The sequence below is a fragment of the Sturnira hondurensis genome, unplaced genomic scaffold (genome assembly GCF_014824575.4).
Source record: "Sturnira hondurensis isolate 20B ecotype Veracruz unplaced genomic scaffold, ASM1482457v3 Scaffold0020237, whole genome shotgun sequence".
Classification (NCBI taxonomy): domain Eukaryota; kingdom Metazoa; phylum Chordata; class Mammalia; order Chiroptera; family Phyllostomidae; genus Sturnira; species Sturnira hondurensis.
The window spans coordinates 9,112,152-9,138,418 of record NW_028092868.1 but is presented as its reverse complement, the minus strand read 5'-3'; the positions used below and the strand labels follow the sequence as shown (position 1 = coordinate 9,138,418).

The following is a 26,267-nucleotide window of genomic DNA, read 5'->3' as shown; positions in this document are numbered from 1 at the left end:
TTTTTTTTTTAATTTAAACATAAACAACCTTATAATGGCTTCCTTATTAGCATAAGAATCACATTCTTCAACACACACAGCCTATTGGGTGCCACAGGATTCGAACTTCTGATTAACTCTCCAAACTCCTTTTGCATCACCACCCCTCCCTCCAGCCACACAGGCCTCCTCAGAAAGTCTTCCCCGACCACCTCACCCAGAAGGGCAACATTTCGCACACCAAATTTCACACTGCTGTGAGAAGCATCTTTCTGTTGCCTCCCACATGCACCCAGGCCACAGAATCAAACCGGCAACCTAAGCATGAGGTTGTGCCCTGCCTGACCAGAGAGCAAACTAGCGACCTTTAGGTTTATAGGATGATGCCCCAACACAGCCCCACTGGCCAGAGCTGATTCACCACAATTTGTATGGTCAGTGTCTGACATAGTAGACAGTAAACAAATACCTAGTGCACGAGTGAAAGCAACTTCCTAACAGTCTTCCAATATGTTATTTGCAGTACAAATATCTTTTTCCTTTGTTCCATTTAAAATAACACGGCTGACCTAGAACATTTACCAACTTACCAACTTACTCATGCAGAAGTAATATATTAACTAATCCAGATTCTTACCATATACAGGCCAAAGGTTAGCAAATGACATCTCGTGGGTTAAATCTGGCCTAAGGTCTGTGTTTGCAGCTGAAGTTCAGTTAGAACACAGCCATGCTCATCTATTTCTATAGCTGCTTTGCTGGGTGATCACTACGTGAAACTGTATGGTCCACGAATCCTAGTATTTATTATCTGACCCTCCACAGGAAAAGTTTGCCTACCTGCCTTACCTGCAACAACAGACTGACTGACTATGATGCCATCCTAGAATCTAAGAATAGTAACCATTTAAACTGGATTATAAACAAAAGCCTGCTTTAGAGGCTGGTTATATAATGTTCATGAAGAGTAACAGAGAGAAGAGCGTAAAATGAAAGAAGCCTTCCCCTGGAGGAAGAACTTTCCAAGAGTGAAGGCCATCTGAGGGACAATTTATTACACAGAACTAATTATTCCCTTGAGAATAAAGGAGGAAAGGTGCCAGGGAAGATTAACAGATATTTAACACTTGTTTTCTAAATAACTGATAAGTCCAAAGAAATAGAAAAGATAAGGGAAGCAGATATTTGGAACACTAGACAGAAATGAAGCATTGGAAACACCAATACATAAACTTACTTGCAAGTGTCTGTGGGTTGTGAAGGAGACCAGCAACTCTAATCAAGGCACCCGTCGTAGAGGCTGAGTAAAAGCAGTATACACACACAGCTCAGCCCATCCCCATGCCTTATTTCACCGTCTCTATGCCAGACAGAACTGTGACCCAGTTAGGCTGCAAAGACCGAAACCCAGCCACAACAGGCCCAATACAACCAGTTTAGGGAAGCACACAGCAACACTGGAAGAATACAAGACAAACCCAGGCTGCAAATAGGGAACCATCCGGGACCTAGGTGACCTAGTACCTGCTTCCAAAGCTTTCCCCCCACAAGTCCCTCAAACACACAGCTCACCACTGTGGCTTTTCACACTCCGTCTAATCCCTGCTCTTGCTCTCTCAGTACAATTTTTCCTGTTTATTCGTTGGACAGCACATCGCCCAATTACATACTGCCTTTTCTTTCAAATGATTCATCACTTACATGCAGTCTCTGTGAGCCTTAATTCAGTTCCTTAAGAGAGCACCTGAGTAGTCACTGGCCCCCAGAACTGGTGTCCACTCCTGGTCCAATCGGCTAGGTTTTCAGCGGTTTCCCAGGGCAGGGAGCCTTTCCCATCTCCTCCTTCAGCAAGGAGCATGAACTTACCAGTGAGCCACCCAGCAACCCTAAAAACACGTTTGCTCATGAACGCAGTTTGCAAATGACCTTACTTCTGAAGTCTGAGTAGTTTAGGAAAAACTATCAGTTGTCCTGCTTTCTCAAACCAAGGTGTTATCTGTAAATTATCCTATGTGGGTAACAAAAACCTGCTTTGCCTTTTAATTTTGTTTGTGATGCCTTTAACAAGTTTCCATGTTTTAGCTAGTTATTTATCAATTTGTACTCTTATTGCTTCCACAACTTTTAGTCTATGAAGTCTTTACACATCTAAGTGTTCAATACATAAATCAGCTACATTTTCTACTGTTTTATAGCAATCATTTCTGTTTTTTATTGGCCACTCTCAAGTATATATCTCTTTAAACAATACGATTTAGTTTTGCCTGTTTTCTTTCTTATGAAATAATTTGTTTTACAGAAAAGTTGCAAGAGTAGTAGATAAAAGTCCCATACAAGCTTTACTCACAGCCTCTAATGTTCACACTCTCTCGAGACAGACAAAATTTTTTCTGAACCATTTAAATTAAGAGACATGAAACTTTACCCACAAATGTTTACTTCCTAAATATAAGAACGTTATCTTACATAACCGCAGCTAAATGATCAAAATCAGGAAATCATTTTATAATATTATCTGGTCCACAGACTATTATTATTATCTAATGCACAGCCAACTTTCTTAATAATACCCTGTAGAACAAGAAGAAAAGGTTCTCCCAGTACAGAATGCGTACCTGTCTCGTCTCCTGACTCTCATTTAATCCAGAACAGTTCCTTAGCCTGTCTTTATCTTTTGTGACCTTGATGTCTTTGAAGAGTACAGGCCAGTTATTTTGTACTATGTTTCTTAATTTAGGTTTCCTCATGATTAAATTCATGTTATGCATTTTGGGGGAGGGGCCACATAAGTTTTGTTGTATCTTTCTCAGTGCATCACATCAGAATGCACATGATACCAATTTATCCCATTTCTGGTGATGTCAATTTTGATTACTTGGTTAAAATTACATATGCCAGATTTCTCCACAGTAATCACTAGCTTTCCTTTGATGATTAAGTACTGCATAGAGATACTTGAAACTATTTTCTATATTTTATGCCTTCCTTTATGACTTCAAAATTTCAACTTTACATTTTTTCTGAAATTTATTTTGGTACATACCATGTCAGTTAACATTCTCATAAACCCCATTTATTGGATAACCAATTCCTCCCACACTGAAGTGCTGAACTTCATTTATTTTATAATAACTTCATATACACATTTAATATATATAAAAGTTACAGTATATCTAGTCTATAGATCTGTGTCTATTCTTGTACTAGTTTCATACTGATGTAACTACTATAAATTTATATTGCACATCATTGCCTATATAGACATTACTTAGTATCTAAGTAGAGCCAATCCTATTTACTCTTCATTTTACAAATTCTTTCCAACTAAGTTTTACTTCTTTGATCTTTTGGATGAACTTTAAAATCGTTTTCTTAAAAAAAAAAATTCCCACCAGTGTTTTGGATCCAATTCTTATAAACTTAATCTGTGAGGCCTCTTCAAGCAAAATACTGCCATTCCCAAAGACAATATGAATCTGATAGGTAAGTTTGCAAGAAGGAAAAATTAACCAAAGCTTTATACTTCTTTCCTGCCACAGAGTAAGTTTCATATTTTCCAGAATACAACTAGAACAAAAGAGGACCTGAGCAAGGGAGAAGAATGGGCAAGCTAGCCTGATCACTTCCTAAAGAACTGAGTATTAAGAACAGTTCTACTTACTTGTCTTGATATGAAGTAAGAACTCTTTGTGGATTAGCCAGGGTTTAGGGATAGCATCAATAACAGTGTACCACCTCTAACATGAACACCACTCATTCATTGCTTAGGTCAACCTAAAGCTTCATGAGGGTGATTGATACTAGTGACATTCTATTGTCTGGCTGTCCTGGTAACTGAAGGCACACACTTGCCAGGTAGCTAAGGTTGAGAATGCAGCCTTCTGGCTGAAAAACAGAGACTAAGTGGCCCAAAAGTAAAACAAGCCTCTGACATAAATCTGATCTATACCACATTCTATGTAAATCATAATGAGGAGAAGAAACATCTAGTTTTCTCTGAACTTTTCTCATATACTTTGCAAAATATATGGGTGGCTTACGGGTTAATTTAAAAAGAGAAAAATATGCAGATGAAGTTCTTTTAGGTAAAAATGAGATTTGTGCAAGAGGTGAGTTTTAAAGTTTCCAAAACATAATCTTGTTTAAAGGGGGCAAAATTTGGGCATCAGTAAGAATAACTGCATCTGACTGAAACCTATCAAATAAACAATTTCATTATTTTGAAAACAGTTAAATATTCAGCACAACAAATAGCTTTGTTTATGTGCACTATATCTACTAATATTTATTAGTTCTAATGTACTTAAATAACAATAAAATTATTGCATGTTAATGTAAATAACTTTTACATATAAAAATAAGTTTTAATTTTTATTTTTCAATCAGAGTTGACATTCAGTATTATATAAGTTTCAAGTGTACAGCAAAGCAGACGTTTATGTGGCTTGAGAAGTGATCCCCCCGACAGTATAGTACTCCCCCAACAGTGTACACAGCTACTACAATATTATTGACTATGTTCCCTATGTTGTGCTTTACAACCTCATGCCTATTTTGTAACTGCTAATTTGTACTTCATAATCCCTGCACCTTTTTCATCCAGTTCCCAACACTCTCCCACCTGGTAACAATCTGTTTCTTACATCTGTGAATTTGTTTCTGTTTTGTTTCTTCACTTGTTTTTTAGATTCCATATGTAAGTAAATGACATGGTATGGAATGCTTATCTCACTTAGCATAACATCCTCTAGGTCCATCCATGTTATTCCAAATGCTAAAATTTCAGTCTTTTTTTAGGGTTGAGTAATAATATTCTAGGGTGGAGAAGAAGTAAATTTCCAGTTATTCATATGGAAAATAATACAAGAATTAATAAATTATAATACAACAATAAAGTCCAGCCCCAGCTGATGTAGCTCAGTGGATTGAGTACCGGCCTGCAAACCAAAGTGTCACCCGTTCGATTCCCAGTCAGGGCACGTGCCTGGGTTGTGGGCCAGGTCCCCAGTGAGGGGTGCACAAGGAGCAACTACACAGTGATGTTTCTCTCCCTCTCTCTTTCTTCCTCCCTCTCCCTCACTAAGAATAAACACACTTTCTTCTTTAAAAAGAATAAATGAGTGCCATGTTTCACATAAACCTACTCCGGCCCTGCCCTGCATGCACCACATCTTTATCCAACACTTATCAATGGACACTGCGGTCTTGTTTTCTTATCCACTATGCCACCCAATGTCCTTTGATTGGAATATTTAATTCATTTACATTTAAAGTAATTATTGATAGGCATGTAATTCTTGCCATTTAATTATTAATATTTTTATTTTTCTTCTTAAAGAAGTTCCTTCAACATTTCTTGTAATAGTGGCTTAGTAGTGTTGGACCCCTTCAGTTTTTTCTTGTCTAGGAAGTTCTTGATCTCCACTTTGATTCCAAATGATAGCCTGGCTGGGTAGAGTAATCTTGGTTATAGGTTCTTGCTTTCCATCCTTGTGAATATTCCATGCCAATCCCTCTGGCCTGCGAAGTTTCTGTTGAGAAAGCAGCAGACAGTGTGATAGGAGCTCCCCTGTAGGACACCGACTGCTCTCCTCTCGCTACTTTTAAGACTGTCTTCAACTGTTGGCACTTTAATTATGATGTACCTTGGCGTGGGCATCTTTGGGTTCACCTTGTTTGGGACTCTCTGTGCTTCCTGGATTTGTATGTGTATTTCCTTCGCCAGGATAAAGTTTTCTGTCATTAGTTCTTCAAACAGGTTTTCAATCCCTTGCTCTCTTTCTGGTAATCAATACGATGCAAATGTGTCATACTTGATATTGTCTCAGGGGTCCCTTAAACTAGTCTCATTTGGTGGGAGGGGGGTATTTCTCTTTTTTGCTGTTCTTTTTTTTTTTTTAATTTTTTATTTATTTATCTTTAGAGGGGAAGGAGAGAGGGAGAGAAACATCAATGTATGGTTGCCTTTTGTGCGTCCCCTGCTGGGAGTTGGCCTGCAGGGAACTGGACTACAACCCAGGCATGTGCCCTGACTGGGAGTCGAACCGCGATCCTCTGGTTCACAGGCCCACGCTCAATCCACTGAGCTACACCAGCCAGGGCTTCTCTTTTTTGCTGTTCTGATTGGTTGTCTTCTGTTACTTTGTCTTCCTAATCACTTATTTCATCCTCTGCATCATGTAACCTGCTGCTGACTCCATCTAATATATTCATTTCACTTATTGTATTCATTTCTTACAGGTTCTTTTTTAGTCTCTACTTATTTTTTGGTTTACTATCTCCTTGTTGAAACTCTGAGTTCATCTATTCTTGCCCTTAGTTCACTGAGCATCCTCATAAACCAGTGTTTTGAATTCTGTAATTCTGTAACTGGTAGCTTGCCTCCATGTTTTAGTTCTTTTTCTGGAGGCTTGTTCTATTCTTTCATTCGGGACATATTTGTTTCCTCATTTTGGTTGCCTCCCTATGTCTGTTTCTACTGACTGTGAATCAGGTAGGTCTGCTACACCTCCAAGTCTTGGCAGAGTGACCTTATGTAGCACGTGTCCTATAGGGTTCAGTTCACAGCCTCCCTGCTCACCTGAGCCAAGTGCTCCAGTTATACCCTTTGTACTGGTTGAGGGTACCCTCCTGTTGTAGTAGAGCCTTCGTTGTTGCTGGCACCTCAGTGGGTGGAACTGACCCTCAGACTGACTCACTGTGAGAACTAGCCATGACTACAGCTGGTGAGCTGCTGTGTGGGCACTGACTCTGCAGAGTAGGATTTGCTTTAGCAGGGCTCTAGTACCTGCTGAGTCCACCCTTTGGGTATGTCCTTTGTGGAGCCAATTGGGTAACATTCTGGTGTGGTCAAAGGCTTATCACCAGGTATGCTGGTTCTGAAACTTTTTGGAAGAGAGTGTGGTGCAAGCCTAGGTCAGCTGCTACCTGTGCCCAGCCCAGAGGTACCTGGTAGAAGTTACAGAGTGATCTTCGGTTGGTAGCTCCCTTTGCTGGGCATGGAGGTGCCTGGGAGAGGCTATGCTGCGAACTGAAAACAGCTTCCACTAGTGCAGGCTGGGGGCCACTTAGCAACAAAAGTACAGCGCACACTGAGGTCCGCTGCTGCATTTTGGGGGATTGTGGACCCTGAAGGGATTTTAAGGAGCCCTTGGTATGCACCAAAGACAACCACTTGTGAACAACAGCCACGTAAAGAGGTTCAAGCCTGTGCGCAAGTTGGGTAGTACAGGTTCTCAGGGGGAGTGTTTGATGGAGACTTGGAGGTGGTGTCTGCATGTTGGGTTGGGAGAGGGACCAATAAGAGAACAAGGTGCCCACTTCCCAGTTCTGCGGGCCAAGGGCTTGACAAAGGAACAAAATGGCAGAGAGAGCTGCCCCTCCAAGCCTGGCCCTGAAGCCAAACAGTTCAATTCCTCCCTGTATATATCCCTGGCAATTCTTCAAGCAGCTGCCCAGCTAGCAGCTAGAATTCAGATCAAAGCAGGAGTTCAGAGCAAGTGTGTCCCTCAGTGACTAAGTACATGTACAGGCCCTTTAAGACGATGCCTGGGTTTCCAAGAGCTCTCCATGTGACCAGGAGGGAATCCCTGCTGATTTTCACAGCCAGATATTGTTGGGACTCCTTCTCCTGGTACTGGAGGTCCAAGCTGGGGATCCCAGGCCAGGGCTGGTACCCCTCACTCCGGGGAAACCTCCACAGCTGAGGCATCCCTCTGGATTACCACCTCCTATAGGTGTAGGACCAGCTGTTTCACGTCTCTGCCCCTCCCACCATCTCAACATGGCTTCTTCTCTATAACCTTAGTTATGAGTTCTGTTCAGCGAGTCTTCAGGTGGCTCCCTAGGGTGCTTGTTCTAAAATTCAGTTGTAATTTGGTGTGGTCATGGGAGAGGTGGGCACAGTGTTTACCTACTCCACCATCTTGATCAAAAGGCTCAAAAACAGCTGTATTTTCTAAAACAAAACAATTACTGTGAACAATGGCATTGTTTTACATGCAAATTTCATTACTATCTGGCTAAAGAGAAGACAACTGACTTCTCACCAGCTTCTGCATTTTGATGTTACGTAGTTTCTGGAAAATTCTACTGTATACTCATCAAAATGGGAGCAACCAGCAAATCAAGTCTTAAAATTATTATTTAAATTTTCTGACCTCATAGAACCCCTAAAATGTCTCAAGATGCCCCCCAGGTTCCCAGACTACACTTGGAAAATGACTCAATTAGAGTATCATGATTTTCAAATCCCTAAGTAATGACCACAGGCATAGAGTGAGTATTAACAGCTAACACAACCACCCACCCGCAAAAAAATCTCTCCATAAGAGAACACACCCAACCTATGAAACGGTGGTCCTTCCCTGACCTGTTCCTCAAATTAAATGTGGACCCTAAGAAGCTACTATATTCAACTATCAACTTACAGGTGACACATTCCAGAGTGACACTGACACTATGTGCATAAAACCAGTAAAACCACAAGCGACTGGGCTTAGGGAGGGCAAAGGAGGAGGAGAGGGGAACTGCAAGAAGGGAGAGAGAAGAAGAGTGAGAAACGGCCCTGGCTGGTGTAGCTCAAGGGACTGAGTGCTGGCCTGCAAACCAAAGGGCTGCCGTTTCCATTCCCTGACTGGGCACACAGGCCTGGGTTGCGGGGCAGGCCCCCAGTGGAGGGCGCATGAGAGGCAACCACACAGTGATGTCTCTCTCCCTCCCTTTCTCTTTGTCTAAAAATAAGTAAAATCCTTAAAAGAAAAGAATAAAAAACGTGAGAGGGAAACATATAATTTTTCTTAATTTAAAAGGTAAGCAGAGTAGGTTTTACCTCCAATAATGGCGGAGTACCTCATATTACCCTCCCCCTCGTATTAAAAACTCTGGATACATTACAAAATCCAGAAGACTCTAGAGAACAACCACAAGCCAACAGAAACTGGAGAGGAGTTGTAAGGAAGAAACAACTGTGCACTTGCCATTTCATCACTTGAAAGAAAGCTCCAGAGAGTGTGAACTAGAGCTGCTAAAACTCAACAGAAACCCACAAAGCTTAATCTTCAAGAAAGAGTTCTCCAAACAACAGCAACTGGGAAGTAAGGGGCAAATCCAAAAAGGGAGCAAATCAGAGTGAATCACTCTTGACCTATATGCATGTGCAGGGCTGACTCCAAGCAACTCAATTAAAAACTAAGGGAACTGAATAGGGATTTCAGCTGGTACCCACCAGGAGAAGCAGAGTTTGCTAAAGTAAACAATAATTAAAACAAACAAAACCAAAACTTTTTGGAGGAACAAAAGAGAATCCAGAGGCTCTACAACCTACCTTTTCTAATGTTCTGAGTATAATCCAGAATCACTAGATATTAAAAAAAAAACAGCAAAGAATTACCCATAATCAAAAGCAAAAGCAATCTGTGGAGACAGACCTGAGATGATAAAGACTGGAATTAGCAGACAATGACTTAAAGCACCGAGAATACCTATAAGAGAATAAAAGGAAACTGCATGGCCCTGCCACATATGTCTTAGTTGACTGGAGCACTGTCTCATAACCAAAGGGTTGCAGGTTTGATCCCTGGCGGGGGCATGTACAATAGGCAACCAATACATGTTTCTTTCTCCCATTGATGTTTCTCTCTGTAAAAACAATAAAAAAATATCTTCTGGTAGAGATTAAAAAAAGAAAGAAAACTGTATGAAATTTCAGCAGAGGAATATAAACTATAGAAAAGAACCAAATATAAGTTCTACCACTGGAAAAGATAGTATCAAATGAACTCCAAATTAAAAATTGGAATTTTGCAATTAAGAGAAAATTCAGCTGGGGATAAGCAGAAATTATTCAATCTGATGACTGGACAGTGGAGATGAAAAAAGCAGTTAGTAAACTTGAACATAAATTAACAAAAGCTTAAGAATGTAAAGAGTAAGGAAAATTAGCAGAGGCTCAAGGAAGTAAGAGACAATAGCAAAATGTCTAGCATATATGCAGCTGAAGCTTCAGATGGAGAGCTGATGGGAAAATGAAGCAGAAAAAGTTTCAAGAAAACAATGGTCAAATATTTTCAAATTTGACAATAGGCAAATTAATACATTAAGAAACTCAGCAAACCCAAGGCAGATAAACACACACACCCCACACATGAGTACATCAAAGTCACACTCTGAAAAAGTTCAAAAGCTTCAAAATGGCCTATCATTACAGAGGAACAGTATAAACATCAGCTAATACTCTACATTTTGACCTAAATGATAAAATATAACATCAAAGTTTGTGCAAAGCAGTTAAAGCAGAGCTTAGAGAGAAAATTCATTGCTCTAAAATAATACTAGAAAATAAAGTTCTCAAATCAATTACATTAGGTTCTACCTTAACAAGCTAAGAAAAGCAAATAACCCAGAGTAAATAAAATAAAGACTCAATTATATAGACCCAATACACATTATACAATAGGGTCTATTATGAATAACTTTATATCAATAAGTATGACAACTTAGATGAAACAGGCAAATTCCCTGAAAAATGCAGCTCATCAAAACTGACATAAGAAACTGATAATCTGGATTAATGACCCTGGGCCATTTTCATTCTCTGTCCCAGGGGCACTTAGCTCCCAGTGTTCCTTTCTGTCCTCCCAGAGAGCCCAGTCATCTCCATTTGAGCATTTGGCCAAAGATGACTGAGTCATCAACTCCCAAATAAGACTACACCATTTGGTACCAGCAGCTGCAGACAGGGGAGAGGGTAATGAGGACAGAAAGGGACAACCAAACTTGCTCTCCCTGTCAACCAACAGGCGATCACTCAAGTGACCATAGTTTGCCACCCGTAACCCAAAATATGTAAAGCGATCTCTTGGAAAATGAAACTGAAGGACCTGCACTACCTGACTTCAAGAGTTACTTATACACAGTGTAGCACTGATACAAGGACCAATGAATAAATAAAAATGGAGAGCCCAGAAACATACCAATACTTATAAGGTCATTTCACTTTTGACAAAAGCTCCAAAGCAATCCACTGAAGAAAGGTTTTGAACAAACAAAGCTGGAACAACTATGTCGATTTGTGGAAACCTATAAACTGTGATTGCTATCACACATACACTAAAATTAACTTGAGATGCATCATAGATGTAAACATAAAAGCTAAGGCTCTCAAAGCCTCTAAAGTATAAAATGAGATTATTCTCATTATGTGAGAGAAGGCAGAAATTTCTCAAGACAGAATAGAGAAAGCAGTAATTATAAAACTATGAATTGATACATTTTATTTTAAAAAACCAACTTTTGCTTATCAACAGACATCAATAAGAAAATAAATGAGAAAGCCACAGACTGGGAGAAAATATTCACTGATACAGAATTCACAAATTCTGATACATTCATACAGCTGAATACTTACTATTCAATAATAAAAAGAGGAACAAGCTACAGGCATCCACATGCATAACTCTCAAAAGAAGCATTTATACAAAATGGCACATTATTTACTATTTTACTTAAATAAATATAAACAAAAATCAGAACAGGGGCTGCCTCTGAAATGAGAGAGATTGAATAGGAAGGGATTATCAGGGAACTTTTTCAGGATGATGGTCATGTTCTGTATCTTTACTGGGCTTTGGGTTACCAAACTAGATTCAATTATCAAAACTCTTCCAAAGGTACACTTAGGATTTTCACATCTCATTGTAAATAAATTATACCTCAAAAAAACTAATAAATAATAAATTGTAATTAATGATAGACTAAAGATTTTAGGTGTGATATGAACTAATGTTTGCAATTTACTTCGGGTGCTGGAGCAATGGAAAAAAAACACGGGCGAAGGGCAATTCAGACGCGTGTCATGGGCACTTGTGATACGAGTTTGCTGCCTGAAGTCACCTAAGTGGCAGTGTTTCCCAGGGACTCCAGGTTACAGAGAATCCAGATCCACAGTAGCCACCTGGTGTGAGCCCAGCCCCTCCCCATGGGCTCTGACACAAAACCTGGTCCCAGCCAGGCCTTTGCAGGTTGAAAAGTGATCCTTCGAGCCTCCAATCCTTTGTCAGCAGCACAGAGTTTTTTGGGTTTTTAAAATATATTTTATTGATTATGCCATTACAGTTGTCCCATTTCTTCCCTTCATTCCCCTCCACCCTGCACAACACCTCCGCCACCATTCCCCTGCTTTAGTTCATGTCCATGTATCACAAGTTCTTTAGATTCTACATTTCCCATAGTATTATCTTGCCCTCCCCCCTATTTTCTACCTACCGTCTATGCTACTTATTCTCTGCACCTTCTCCCCCCTTCTCCTCCTCCCATCCTCCTGTTGCTAACCCTCCACGTGATCTTCATTTCTACGGTTCTGCTCTTGATCTAGCTGTCCTCTTGGTTTGCTTTTGTTTTAGGTGTGGTTGTTAATAACTGTGAGTTTGCTGTCCTTTCGCTGTTCATATTTTTATCTTCTTTTTCTTAGATAAATCCCTTTAACATTTCATATAATAAGGGCTTGGTGATAATGAACTCCTTGAACTTGACCTTATCTGAGAAGCACTTTATCTGCCCTTCCATTCTAAATGAAAGCTTTGCTGGATAGAGCAATATTGGATGTAGGTCTTTGGATTTCATGACTTGGAATACTTCTTTCCAGCAAAGGAAATAGATTCCAGGAAGTCCAGGAAGCTCAAAGAGTCCCAAAGAAGGTGGACCCAAGGAGGAACACTCCAAGGCACATCATAATTACATTAGCCAAGATTAAAATGAAGGAGAGAATTCTATAAGCAGCAAGAGATAACGGGCCAGTCACCTACAAAAGAGTTCCCATCAGACTGTCAGCTGATTTCTCAAAAGAGACCTTACAGGCAAGCAGCACAAAGTTTTAAAACCCATATTTATATGTATAATGTATAGGCCTTACTTGCATCTTGATTCAAATAGACACTTAAAAGGAGGAAAGAAAATACATACGTGCATTTCTTCATAAATATTCAAAAATTATCTTAAACAAATATCTTCTTAAATAATTCAACATTATGTCTCAATATTCTAGAGTTAAATGGCTTTTAATCTCAAACACCTAATGCAGAAGAAATTTGCTGATAATTACATTTTTATAGTTAATTTTTTAATGAATTAATCTTCACATTTATTAATAGCATGCTGGCTGAAATTTAACAAAAATTTCCCTCTACAGTGTAAATAAATTCACTAAATTCAATTCAAAGCCCATCTTTTCTTATGATACTTTCCCCCCCTAAGCTTAGGAATCAATTGAAAAGGTGTCTTCAGATAAAACTGACACCTTACATATATATATAATGCGTCAGTTTCAAGACATTTCACATATACTATCTTCAAATCAACCTTCTTAAATAGGCAAGACAGGTATTACATGATTACAAAGGAAAATGAAGCTCAGGAAAGGAAGTTGGCCCAAGGTGACAAGGCTCATTAGTCAGTGGGGCAGAAACCAGACCACAGGTGCCCCCATCCGGCTCTGGAGCCTGCGCTGCACTGGTTTTCTCAAGGTGTCTGTGGCTGTCAGCATCAGACTCGCATGGGATTCTCCAGCCTAAAATACAGACACACTCTTGTGCCTTAACCCACATCCAGGGTCAAAATATTTTGGAGAGTAGAACTCAGGACTTTTAATTTTTTAATAAAATTAAAAAAAATTAAAACTCACCCCAAGTAAGACCAATGAAACTCACATGGGTATGAAGTTTGAAACTCCCTTGGATAGATAGATATAGATAGATATAGATATCTATCTATATCTATATATATTCTTGTATATACTCTCACTGCTACTGGCATAATGAATAAGTATGAAAAATTATGCCATGGAAATAGCTATAATGTTTTGAGGACATCATGGCAAATTAGAGGAAACTATGAGCAATAAAAAATGTGTAAAAATCTTACAGTAAATGCTATTTTAAGAAATAGTTTAACTATGAGTGGAGGTTTTCATTCCTGTGGGCTAAAAGGCTCCTGAAAAGATTTGATGGGAGAGTACAAATACTAACACGTCTTGGGAAACAGATTCAGTGTAAACAGAACAGCATAAGCAAAATGGCAAGACTAGAATACAGACAACATATACGGAAAACAAAAACCAAGGTCACTGTAATAAGACATTTCTGCTGGGAATGAAACAAGAACAAGATTAACTAGGAAAAGCAGTCGGGTTATTATAAAAATCATATTAATAACTGAAGACTTTGGCTCTGGCTGATGTGACTCAGCGGACTGAGTGCCATCCTGCAAACTAAAAAGTTGCTGGTTTGATTCACAGACAGGTCACATGCCTGGACTGCAGGCCAGGACCCCAGGTGGGGGCACACAAGAGATAACCCATCAATGTTTCTCACACAAAAATGGTTCTCTCCCTCTGTTCCTCTCTAAAATTAAAATAAATTTTTAAACATGTTTAATTAAGAACTGAAGACTTAATGAAGTATTCCTGTGGTATTCCACATTCAACCATCTACAGATCAAACTGGACCACTGGCCTTTTTTTGTCCTGTTCCTGACCTAAGAATGGTTTCCACCTGTTTAAAGGTGTATAATTTCAAAAAAGAATATGCAACAGAGACTGTAGGTGGTCTGCAAAGCCTACAATATTTATTCTCTGGCCCTTCACAGAAAACGTTTGTCCACTTCTGCTACAAGCCGCAGGGTATCTGTAAATCCTGGAGTAATAAGAATGTAACTTAACTCCACCACTCAGTGACTACATTTAGTATGTGAAATAACTGCCAGTTTACATTACTATTTAAGTGTGCATACATTCAAAGTTCAAATGCTCCATGAATTTAAATACATAACCCAAATATTAATGTAAATAACACTGTTGTATTCCATGGAAAATCCCCCTTATTAAACAACTCAGAGCAAGGAGTAAAAAATATTAATAATCCATCTCCTCGTCCATGTTCTATCTTAGATTCTGATTCAGTAGCACCTCAGTACCTACTATTCAACAAGAAATATGCTGGGAATCTCCACAGGTTGCCTGAGTTGGAAGCATTCTAAACTTTCTACATACAGATGTTATTGTTACTGCCCTACCTGGGTGGCATAGTTGGTTGAGGCATCGATCAGTATATCAAAAAACACTGTGGGCTCAATCCTTGGTCACAGCACATACCTAGGTTGTCAGTTCAATCCCCAGTCAGGAAGCACACAGGAAGAAACCGATTGAGGCTTCTCTCTCACATCAATGTCTGTCTGTCTGTCTCTCTCCCTCTTTCCCTCTCCCTCTCTAAAAATGTCAATAAACATATGCTCAGGTAAGAATTAACAACAAAAAGTTGTTACCATCTTACACTTGTAAAAGTTGAGGCTCAAAAGCATCTTGTCCAACATTCTTAACCTCTCAAGTCCAATCTGATCCTTTACGCAGAAAACCACTGCACTTCGAGAAATATTTAACAACTTTATCAATTTCCCTATGGAGAAGCAAACTGAGTTAAGATTGTGTAGATTTTAACTGAAAAGAAAAGAAACACAGTTCAACGAACTGATTTAGGAGTTATTCACAAACTCACTGTCATTGCTCTGATAACGTCTCACAGGCTCTATCTGACATTGGCATTCCACTTTCCAGAATCCAGGACTCTATACTGAAAAGGACCAACACATTATAGGGACAGGATGACTTACAAAATAGCCACCAGTGTCCTGTTTAACCTCACTATAGATTCTGAGTATAACGTATCATAAAATGATACCTGGATTTAAAATGACACAGCTTGTGAAATTTGGAATTTTAAATTTAGAAATAGCCCTGGCTGGTGTGGCTCAGTGGATTGAGTGTTGGTCTGCAAACCAAAGGGTCACCAGTTCAAATCCCAGTCTAGGGTACATGCCTGGGTTGCAGGCCAGATCCTCAGTAGAAGGAAGATAAGAGGCAACCACACATTGATGTTTCTTCTCCTCTTTTCCCCTCCCTTCCCCTCTCTAAAAATAAATAAATCTTTTAAAATAAGTAAATAAATTTAGAAACAAAAATATTTCAATTTGTGTCACTGCTTGTTTTTAACTATAAAATAGCTCCAATCTTTCCCAAAGATGCTACTTAACTGCGCAAAAGGCCTAACTACCTGGTTTGGTGATGACAAATTCCTTTAGTTTTTTCTTTTCTGGGAAGCTCTTTATCTGCCCTTACATTCTAAATGATATTTTGCTGGGTAAAGCAATCTTGCCTATAGGTTCCCATGTTTCATGAATCTGAGTATTTTTTGCCATCCCTTCCAGCCTGCAAAGTTTCTTTTGAAAAAGCAGCTGACAGTCTCATAGAAATGCCCCGGTAGGTAAGGTAACTAACTGATTTTCTCTTCTGCATTTAAGATTCTCTCTTTATCTTTATTACCCTTTGGCATTTTAATTATGATGTGTCTCAGAGTGGACTCTCTGCATACATCTTGTTTGGGACTCTGTGTTTCCTGGACATGCATGTCTATTTTCTTCACCAAACTAGGGAAGTTTTCTTTCATTATTTTTCAAATAGATTTCCAATTCCTTGCTCTGTGTTCTTTCTCAGCTCCTGGCACCCCTATGGTGCGAATATTGGAACACTTAAAGTTGTCCCATGGGCTGCTAATACTAGCCTCATTTTTTTAATTCTTTTTTCTTCTTGTTCTGATTGTTTTTTTGCTTCCTTACATTCCAAATCATTGATCTGACTCTTGAGTCCATTCACTCTACAGTTGTTTCCCTGCGAATTGTTCTTTACTTGTAGTAGTGTGTCCCTCATTTATGACTGGACATTTATTATGCTGCTGAGGTCCTCACTAAGTTCCTAGAGCATCCTTATAACCAGTGTTTTGAACTCTGCATCTAATAAATTGCTTATCTACATTCTGTTTAGTTCTTTTTCTGGAGATTTGATCTTTCATCTGGACTGTGTTTCTTTGTCTCATTTTGGCAGCCTCCCTGTGTTTGTTTCTATGTATTGGGTAGAACTGCTGTGACTCCATCTTAGTAGCATGGCCTAATGCTGTAGGTGTCCCAGAGGGTCCAGTGGTGCAGCCTCCCCTATCACCTAGGCTGGGTACTTGAGGTATGCCCTTCACGCGGGCTGAGAACAAACACCCTGCTCTTGTAGTTGAGCCTTGGTGTCTGTTGGCAGGTCAATGGGAGAGATTTACACAGGCCAGTCAACTACAAGGATTGGATATGATCACCAAGCTCCGCCCTCCGTGGAGGATCAGCGGTGCAGGGGCAGGTTTGTGGTGCTCCAACATGGTCCGTAGCTGTCCACTGCATGTGCAGGCCCTGGGGTTTCCTGAGAAATCCTGGTGGTACAAGCCAAGGTCAGCCCCAAAGTATGTTTTGCCCAGGGTCACCCTGAATTAGCTATAAAGCAATCCAGGATGCCTGCTACCTGTGCTGGACTTGGGGATTCCCAGGTGAAGACAAGCTGTGAATCTAAGCTGGCTGCTGCTAGTGCCTGCTTGGGGCTGCTTAACAAAAGATATGGGAGCTGGGGGTTCACAGAGGTTAGCTGTGTTTTGTTTGAGAGAATTTAGGAAGTTGTGAAACATGAGCCAAGACCAGACATATGGAAAAGCCACTGCTAACAGCTGTAAGTTGGGTGAGACAGAGCCTCAGGGGATCGCCAAGGTGGGGCAAATAGTGTTAGCCAAGTTGGCAGAGTTTCAAAGATGGCACCAGCCTGCAGACTCTGTGGCTCTGTGGGACGAAGGATCAGAAGGACAAGGCTTCTGCCCACCTTTCTATCTGAGAGAAAGTTGGCCCCCAGCTCTTGCCTTGATGCCAAACACTTGAGTTTCTCCCTGTACATATACCACTGGTGCCTTGTAAGCTATTAACCCAGTGCCAGAGCTCAGATGGCATGAGTGTGAGTAAGTTTGTGTGGGGGTTCTTTAAGAGGAACTGCTTGGGACTCCAAAAGTTTCTTCCACTGACTCAACCACGACTGGTTTCTGCAGAAATAAGATACAGGGACTTATCTTCCTGGCACTAAAGCCAGGAGAAGCATGAAGAGCATGTAGAATGTAGGTCAATTCTGTTACATATTGTGCATCCTCCAGCAACCATGGACCTTACCTGCCAAAGCCAGTAACAACCCCAGGCATGCCCCTCAGAACACTAAAACTCCCCCTCGGGGTGGGGGAGAAGATGCAAGACTGCTCCCAGGGTCAAGGTACTTTGACCTTTTGACCTCAGAAACACTCATCTTCCTGTGTGAACCCGTTCACACACAAGATTCATGACAGTGCCTTTTTAATCCAAAACTTTATGCGATTGAGTATGGTTCTTTATAAATGCATAGTCAAACATTTTCAAATAAAAAATTTACATCTGTATACTTTTCTCTAGCCATGCTAAACTTAAGATTTAAGTGTCTGGCTGTAGATAAAGCGCAGACACTTGAAGTCTGTATTTTTATGAAATGGTACCGACCATCTTGCACTTCATAATATCAATCCTCACATTCTACACATCTGTGAAGTTTTTAAGAACACATATCTTGCTAACATGATAAAGAATCAAGTGTATCTACCCAAATGTCTTGGTTATACGATGTCCTTGGGGACACAATGCCTGTCCTCCTTAACAAATCTTTAAAAGGTCAGTGCACTTTCTAACAGCGCGGACTGCCACCAATCTCCCTTTCCCTTCGCGCACTTGATGGGCTCTCCCCTCACGCTTTCCCTGTGAGCCTCGGTCTGAGTCGCCCTCAAAGCCAGCAACCGTGTCGCCTTCTCTGTGACAGCTTCCCAACCCGCTTCCTTCTGCCAACAGATCGAGCCCATATTACTTCTGAACCTTCTTACCCATCTCCATTATCCACACCAAGCTGTAATGTGTTACACACCTGTCTCCCTCAGCGGCAGTGTTAGCACTGTGGCAGCTCAGCCAATGTGACATTTGTAACTGCATCCACAGTACTAAGCACAGCGCCTGTCATGGTTGAGTGTTTTAAGTGGCCTTTCAAGTTTCGTGACTCTTTTTATCTTTTTTAAAAAATATTTTATTTATTTATCTCTAGAGAGGAAGGTAAGGAGAGAAGGAGAGAAATATCACTGTATGGTTGCCTCTCGTGAGTCCCCTGCTGGGAACTGGCCTGCAACCCAGGCATGTGCCCTGACTGGGAATCGAACCGCGATCGTGTGGTTCACAGGCCTGCACTCAATCCACTGAGCTACACCAGCCAGGGCTTTCATGACTCTTTTTAGAATGTAAGATTAATGAACCTATTCTAGTTATCTCTCATATTTGTATTTTGCTTCTACTTTTGGACATAATGAACTGCCTAAATCTAGTGTTTCCTGTCATATATTCTAAATTTATTTTGATATTTCGCTCTTAATCCTGCCACATGCTAAAGTGAAATAAGCCAGTCACAGAAGGACAAACTCAGCTATGACTCCACTTACATGAGATCCAAAATAGTCAAACGCACAGAAGCAGAAAGGAGAACCGCGGCTGCTAGGTGCTGGGAGTGCAGAGGGGGCTGCTACTCAATGGGTATGAAGTTCGGTTACACGGGACGAGAGGTGCTGAGATCTGCTCTGACACTGCACCCACAGTTAATCACACTGAACGGTACACGTCAGAAATGTCTGAGAGTAGATCTCATATTAAGTGTCATTACCACGATCTGTTTAAAAATCTGAGTATTTTGGGGATCGGTCTCCACCGAATGCTATCTACTGACTGGTTTGGGTATTTTTACTTACTTCCCCAATGAACTGTTACCTTTTTGGTTCTGTTGCTCTGACTTTATCTACTGTCATTAGACCTTTAATTTAAAAACAGAATATTATTCTTTTATTTATGATTCCATTCTGATGTCCAAAACTTCACATACTAGCCCAACATTCTAAAAAAGTAATTTAAAGTCTACACTTTTACATTAATGGAAAACTTTATACAAATAGTCTGAATTGTATTTTAACCTGTAAATATACTATTCTACACTAAATTGTCGTTATAAACCTTTTGCCCTTTCACCTAGCTTTAGATTTCCTGTAATGTACTAACATCAGTCTGAAACTTGATTACTCAAAATAACTTTTTATCAGTAAAATTTGGAGGCTGTGAAGTGCTTACTTCCACAAATCACATATTTTAAAATATTTCATATAATTTTGAATGTACATTTCCACTATTGTAGAATCAAAAACACAGGTGCACCATAAATAGGCAAGCAAATTTAAAATATTACTATCAAAGTGTAAGGAAGAAAAAGAGGCAGAGTGCAAAATGCTTGCATGTGTCTTCTGAAGGTGAAAGAGGAGATGGAAGCTAATAGTATCTCAGTGCTTAACTTCTTTTCTGTGTCTCGTATCAAAAATGTGCAACCAGAACCCCACAACTTAACTATTATTTCCTTTCTTGGAAGTGATACGAGTTGCCTATAAAATTAAAATGGCTATAATTAATCAATTGGCTCATCCTTACTCCATAAGAGTAAGGAAATCATATAAGATATGATCACTTTGTTAATTTTATAGTTTTTAAAAAAAAATATTAGATCGCCAACTTTTACAAATGCAAAACATGGAACTAAACACAGAAAAGCACACCAACGGGAGGGAATGACGACAGCCCAGCACAGCGGAGCGGAAGGACAACACCCCTCTGCAAACCTCTACTCCACTGGGTTCCGGGGACACTCGGCGGAGCCCTCAGACCCCCGGCCCCTCGTCCTGAGCCCTACGTCCTGCTCATCAGCAAACATCGCACACACATCCGAAGCTAAAGATGCAGGAAAAAGGAAGGAGCGGACCTCAGGGGAAAGCTGATCACGCGCAGTCTCACACAGGTTTACAACAGTGCCACCAAGTTCATCCTTTCTCTTGTTTTACCTTTTAAAGCAAAGACTAACACTTACCCCATACTAGACATCCTCCAAAAATGCCTTTTACAGTCATCCCTGGTGAACTTTAAATACATATGTTTCACCTCAGGTATAAGGCAAAGTACTTAGACAGTAGACATTAATTCTAAAAGCATAAAATAAATATATTCTAAAATACCTAAATATAAAATACAAAAATAACTTTTTAGACAGTGAAATTCATCATTCTAAACTTATTAAATCTTATTAAAATGACTGCCAACAAAAAAGCTGAAATTGTAAAAACACTTACTTCATTTCCATGTTTTTGCAGGAATTCAATTTCCTGTTGTGTGAATGTAGTCATGGAGATAGATTTCACCCGGTGTGGCGGATTTAACCCTCGCCTAAGGGAGAAAATATTTTACAAATTTACTATTATATAGTTTTTAAAATTATAATCAATGCAAAACATTTTTGTTAGCACATTTAAACTTGAAGCAGTGCTTTTATTTCGTAAACTAAAAGTACTTAAAAATCACTTTACACTATTAATATTCGCAACAGATATGTCAAGGTAACTTTGGCTAGACCCACACTAAATAATATATTTGGAGATATATTCAAGGTAGCTACACCTAGTTAGAAACATATAGGACCTGTAACACATGAGCTTCTAGGAAATACAAATGTTGCTTCAGTGTGTTTTGATGGAAGGAGAAAACAATATATGCTAAGAGCTCTATGCTAAAAAATTCAAAAAGCAATTATTTAAGTATCTTTACACTTGAAGAAAATATGATGTGCTAAGTACGGACCTACAAAAGTATTCTAATCAAATTGCTACTACCTTTAGGTTTAAAGCAAATTCAGAAAATTGAAACTAACCTAAGGAAACAAAGTTACTAATGACAAGAATAAAGTTCCATCTCTTCATCAATTCAAATTAGGATTGATAGTAAGGAACATTTTTAATCACCTGGAGAGGCAGTAAGTGTTCAAGAAGAAACAGTAGGGTCCTGGAGAAGGGATTCGGGAAACAGGCAGATACACGATTATACGATTTTTAAGATCCTTTACAATCCTGAGGACTTTTCTGTACAGATGGTCACTTTTCTGTATAAAGAGGACTTTATCTCTAAGTCTCTTGATGTTTTATCATACACATAAAAAAGTGAGCAGAAATGCACTCAGAGAGAGTGAGTTTTGTCCAAATATCACAAAGTGACTACAAACATCACAAAGTGACTACTCCACCCAGAAGAATAAGGGTTAAAAAATCTACGCAGAGTAACAATGTTTCATAAAATTACTTTGAGAGTCATGTCCTCTGGTAAAAAAAAATCTGATAAAGGTGTCATTTGGAATCTAGGTTCTAGAATAAATTATTAATATTTCTACAGATTTTGTTATATAGTCATCTTGCAATCAACCATGCCGAGATTTTAAAATGCTGTAAAATTACAAACCAGTCTTTCAAAAATATTCTGGAAACATTTTGGACTAATTACGTATGGTGTGCAGTGTTACTTCAAACCCAAACAGTAAGGAGACCCCAGAAGAGAAGCTCCTCAGCCTTCACATCCCGCTGCCTCTTTCTCTCCGTTCTCCTACCAGAAATAGCTGGCACACTTTTCAGATCACACTCTGAACTGACGTAAGCTGTGCTTTATCTGCTTCACATTTCAAAGTGGAGAGTTCAATGTTAAGTTTCGTTTAAATTTCAAATTAACAAGTCATTTTCCTTCTAGCTCTTGGTAAATCATACAACAGAAATGAAGACTGCACAGCAGAAACTGAACATAGCAATTTCATCCCAGTAAAACTTTCAACCTTAACTATGCAGCAACAACTATAATATGATTTACCTCCAAGTACCTTTACAATTTGCAATGGCAAATTAAAGTTTTCCAGATAATTTAAGTTTCCCCAAATTTAGGAAAATCATTATTATTCATTTAAAGCATGACACTGTTTTACAATTCATCCTTATCATGAGAACAAGACTAAATCCCCCACTTTTGGGAAAGCTTGTTTGCTTATGGACCCTACCCAGCTCCAAACCAATTTAAGAACTCAACACACTATTTGTTCTCTCAAATTCCTCTACTTCCCCCATTCTCACTTGGCCAGTTGGTCTCTCCTTATTCCCTAATACCACCTCCCCCTCCGTGTTCCAGCCAACTGTTACCTTCCAACTGCCCCTTTTCTTTTTTTAAAAAACAGAAAAGGCAAAAGAATTACCTTCTAGTGAGAAACGGTTAAACAATGTTAGAGAGGTGTATGTTTTAAACAGAAATTTTGGACCAAAGAATAATACCCCCACACCTCTCAAATCACTAGACAAGGAAAGCCTTGGCCCTCTTTAAGTTATTTATACAAAGACAAGCTCATGAAAGCAGTACAATATATTACGGCTGGTACTCCTGTATCTGGAGTCCCTACGTATCACAGGGTCTATTTACGCAGAATGAAGGTATTCATTACTTAAAGAAGCAAACAACTGAACTTATGAAACAAATACAACCGGAATGAGGACATATTTTTCACACCTATCAAGAATTTATTACAGGTGTTTTATTCAATTACAGTTTACATTCAATATTATTTCATACTAGTTTCAGGTGTACAGTATAGTGGTTGGACAGTCATATCCTCTGCAAAGCGTCCCCCCTTACATTTTCGGTACCCACCTAACACCATACATAGTTATTACAATACTAGTGACTGTATTTCCTACGCTGTCCTTTACTTCCCCATGACTGTTTTGTTGCTACCAATCTATATAGGATTTCTTTAAAAGAGCTCAAACAGTGCACTTAAATGAGGATTTGATTTATAAAACCAATAGATGCAATTTTGCAAGGCCACATTAACTGCATGAATCGAGTAACTCCAATAAGCACTATATTTATTCATGTTGATTCTCTAATTGGTCTTTTATATCCCATTTATTCAAGCAGATTAACTATATTCTCAATATAAGAATATACAAAAGTTTTTCCTCTCTCAGCTACCAAAAGCTTTTGTACATGGACATCATGTGCTTATAAAACAGTTTGGTTTAACAACAACAACAAAAAAGCCTAGTTCTATCCATCTCCTGGTTAGAATGCAGATGGATGAGCCTGCAGTGAAAATGGGAATTGGCAGGGTAAATTTACCAATTACTATCAAGAATCTCATTTGTGCTTTTTGACCCAGTAACAACTTTTAAGAATCTACTCTCTGGAACAGGGGTCCCCAAACCATGAGCCCCGATGGCCTGAGCTCTGCCTCCTGTCTCCCCTTTACCCCCCAATAAATGGCAGGCTAGTGAAGCTCACCTGAGCTACCTACCTCCTGTCTGTGCAACTTCCCCCTGCCCCCAAAAGCCTGGGAACCAGTGTTCTAGAAGGAATCTAAGACCTGGCTGGATGACTGTTGGAGCATCACCAGTACACCAAAAGGTTGCGGGTTTTATCCCTGGGAGGCAACCAATCCATGTTTCTCAAATGTATGTCTCTGTCTCTGTCCTTAGCCTCCTCCCTTCCTCTCTCTAAAATCAATAAACATATCCTCTGTTGAGGATTTTAAAAAATGAATCTGAAACATAGGTAGCTATGTATAAGATGTTCATCACAATTCACAATAGCACAACACCAGAAACACTGTATATCAAAGGGGAAGTAGTTACATGACAAACTGTATGATACTATGTATACTTATGTTTTAATTTTTTAAGATGAATTTTTTAAATATTTTATTTATTTATCTTTAGAGGGGAAGGGAAGGAGAGAGGAAGAGAAATATCAATGTATAGTTGCTTCTCGTGCATTCCCTGCTGGGAACTGGCCCCTGCCAGGAACTGGCCTGCAACCCAGGCATGTGCCCTGACTGGGAACTGAACCACAATCATCTGGTTCGCAGGCCCACGCTCAATCCACTAAGCTACACCAGCCAGGGCAAGATGAAATTTTTTACTTTAATTTTTTGTTTAGTCCTGACCCAAGGATATGTTGATTCTAGAGAGAAGAAGGTGGGGAAGGTGGGTGGCAAGAGGGGAGGGAGTGAAGGAGGGAGAGACAGAGAGATACAATGTGAGAAACATCAACAGGTTGCCTCCTGGGGAACCCTGCAACCTAGGTCCCTGTGCTGACCAGAGATCGAACCCACAACCTTTTGTGCGTGAGATGATGCTCCAACCAACTGAACCACCGGCCAGGGCCAAAAAAGTCAATTTTAATGTATGCCAACTTAAGAAATAAAACACGACAGTACCGATTCCTTATTACTATCTATAGTAACCACAATTTTAACAGTAATTAAAATAAATCTTTTCTCATTAGCAGAACATCTCCACCTACCAGATTTGATTATTTAAATGAACAGAATCTCTGAATGATCAAGATGGAATTTTATGTATCTAATTATTTTTTTAGGTGTATTCCTGGAAGCTGAGGCCACTTCCATTTTCACTAAGCCCAGTCTAGCTGTCATGCGAACTCAGTGTTTATAAAATACTTTACTGTATTGAATAAAAGTGCTAAGTGAGTACACCACATCATTTTTTACAGTGCCAATATTGAAGTACCACCCATTCTGGATCCTGAAAAACACATTTTTCAGTTTAGTGCAAAAAATTTTTTAAATAATGACTCATTTAATAACAGCAGTATTGATATTGTGAAAGCATGTTTGTTAATAAACCGGTTTTAAGACGTTCCAAAGTCACTTACTCGTAGAGTCCAACATGTTTCTGCAGGATAATTAAGTCACATGCAGATCCCCAGGACTCTCAGTGTTAACGACCACCACCCAGGTACGACTGCAACCAGATGGAGTGACTCACTCCGAGTATGTCCACCATATGCTGCTCTTAACTACGCCTCAAACAATCTTCCTAACAGCCGTTTTTTCAACTCAAATAACAATTTGTGCTGGATGAATAAGTAAAAAAGTCTATTTAGTCAGTTTGATTAATTGTTTTTTCCCTGCTGGGGAAGGGCTGGCAAAAATACTGTAATAGGCTGTGAAAATGTAGGGGGTTGCTACTGTTGGCATAAAGTAATAAAGTTAATTTCACATTTAGACATAGTCCAATACTAATTATTTACTTATCTAGAACCCAGCTTTAACTGAACACACACACACAACATGGTATACAACACCACTGTTATTTGGGGCTTTTCTTCTGAAAGTCACTATCACTCTTCAAAGTCCCTTGTAACACTTAGGGCAGGCATCTATGAAATAATGAAGTGACGATTTAAACTAATTAAGGTATTCCAGTTGAAAGTAGACAAAACCCAAGAATGTCTTCACTCTCTCCAAACCCCAATGAGTGACAGCAGAGACATAAAAAAAAAAAAGCACTAACCCACACAGAGGCAGGGAGACAGAGAACAAGGGAGGGGCCCCAACACACTACAGTTCTCTTGACAGCAAGGTTTGGGAGAGAAAACGAGAATACACCTGCAGAGACTGACTTCGCAGAGTA

At 39.5% G+C, this 26,267-nt stretch overlaps 1 protein-coding gene across 5 annotated transcripts in view; it reads right to left on the bottom strand.

Annotated features, from left to right (window-relative positions):
* Positions 1 to 26,267, bottom strand: part of AGFG1 (ArfGAP with FG repeats 1) — a 64,833-nt gene that overhangs the window by 30,743 nt on the left and 7,823 nt on the right. For 4 of the 5 annotated variants that reach the window (XM_037029348.1, XM_037029346.1, XM_037029347.1 and 1 more), the window contains exon 2: positions 21,102 to 21,195. In XM_037029348.1, the coding sequence (XP_036885243.1) occupies positions 21,102 to 21,195 (94 nt within the window). Of the gene's footprint in view, positions 1 to 21,101; positions 21,196 to 21,767; positions 21,808 to 26,267 lie in introns of all 5 variants that reach the window. The other variant, XM_037029350.1, reaches the window with a different exon arrangement.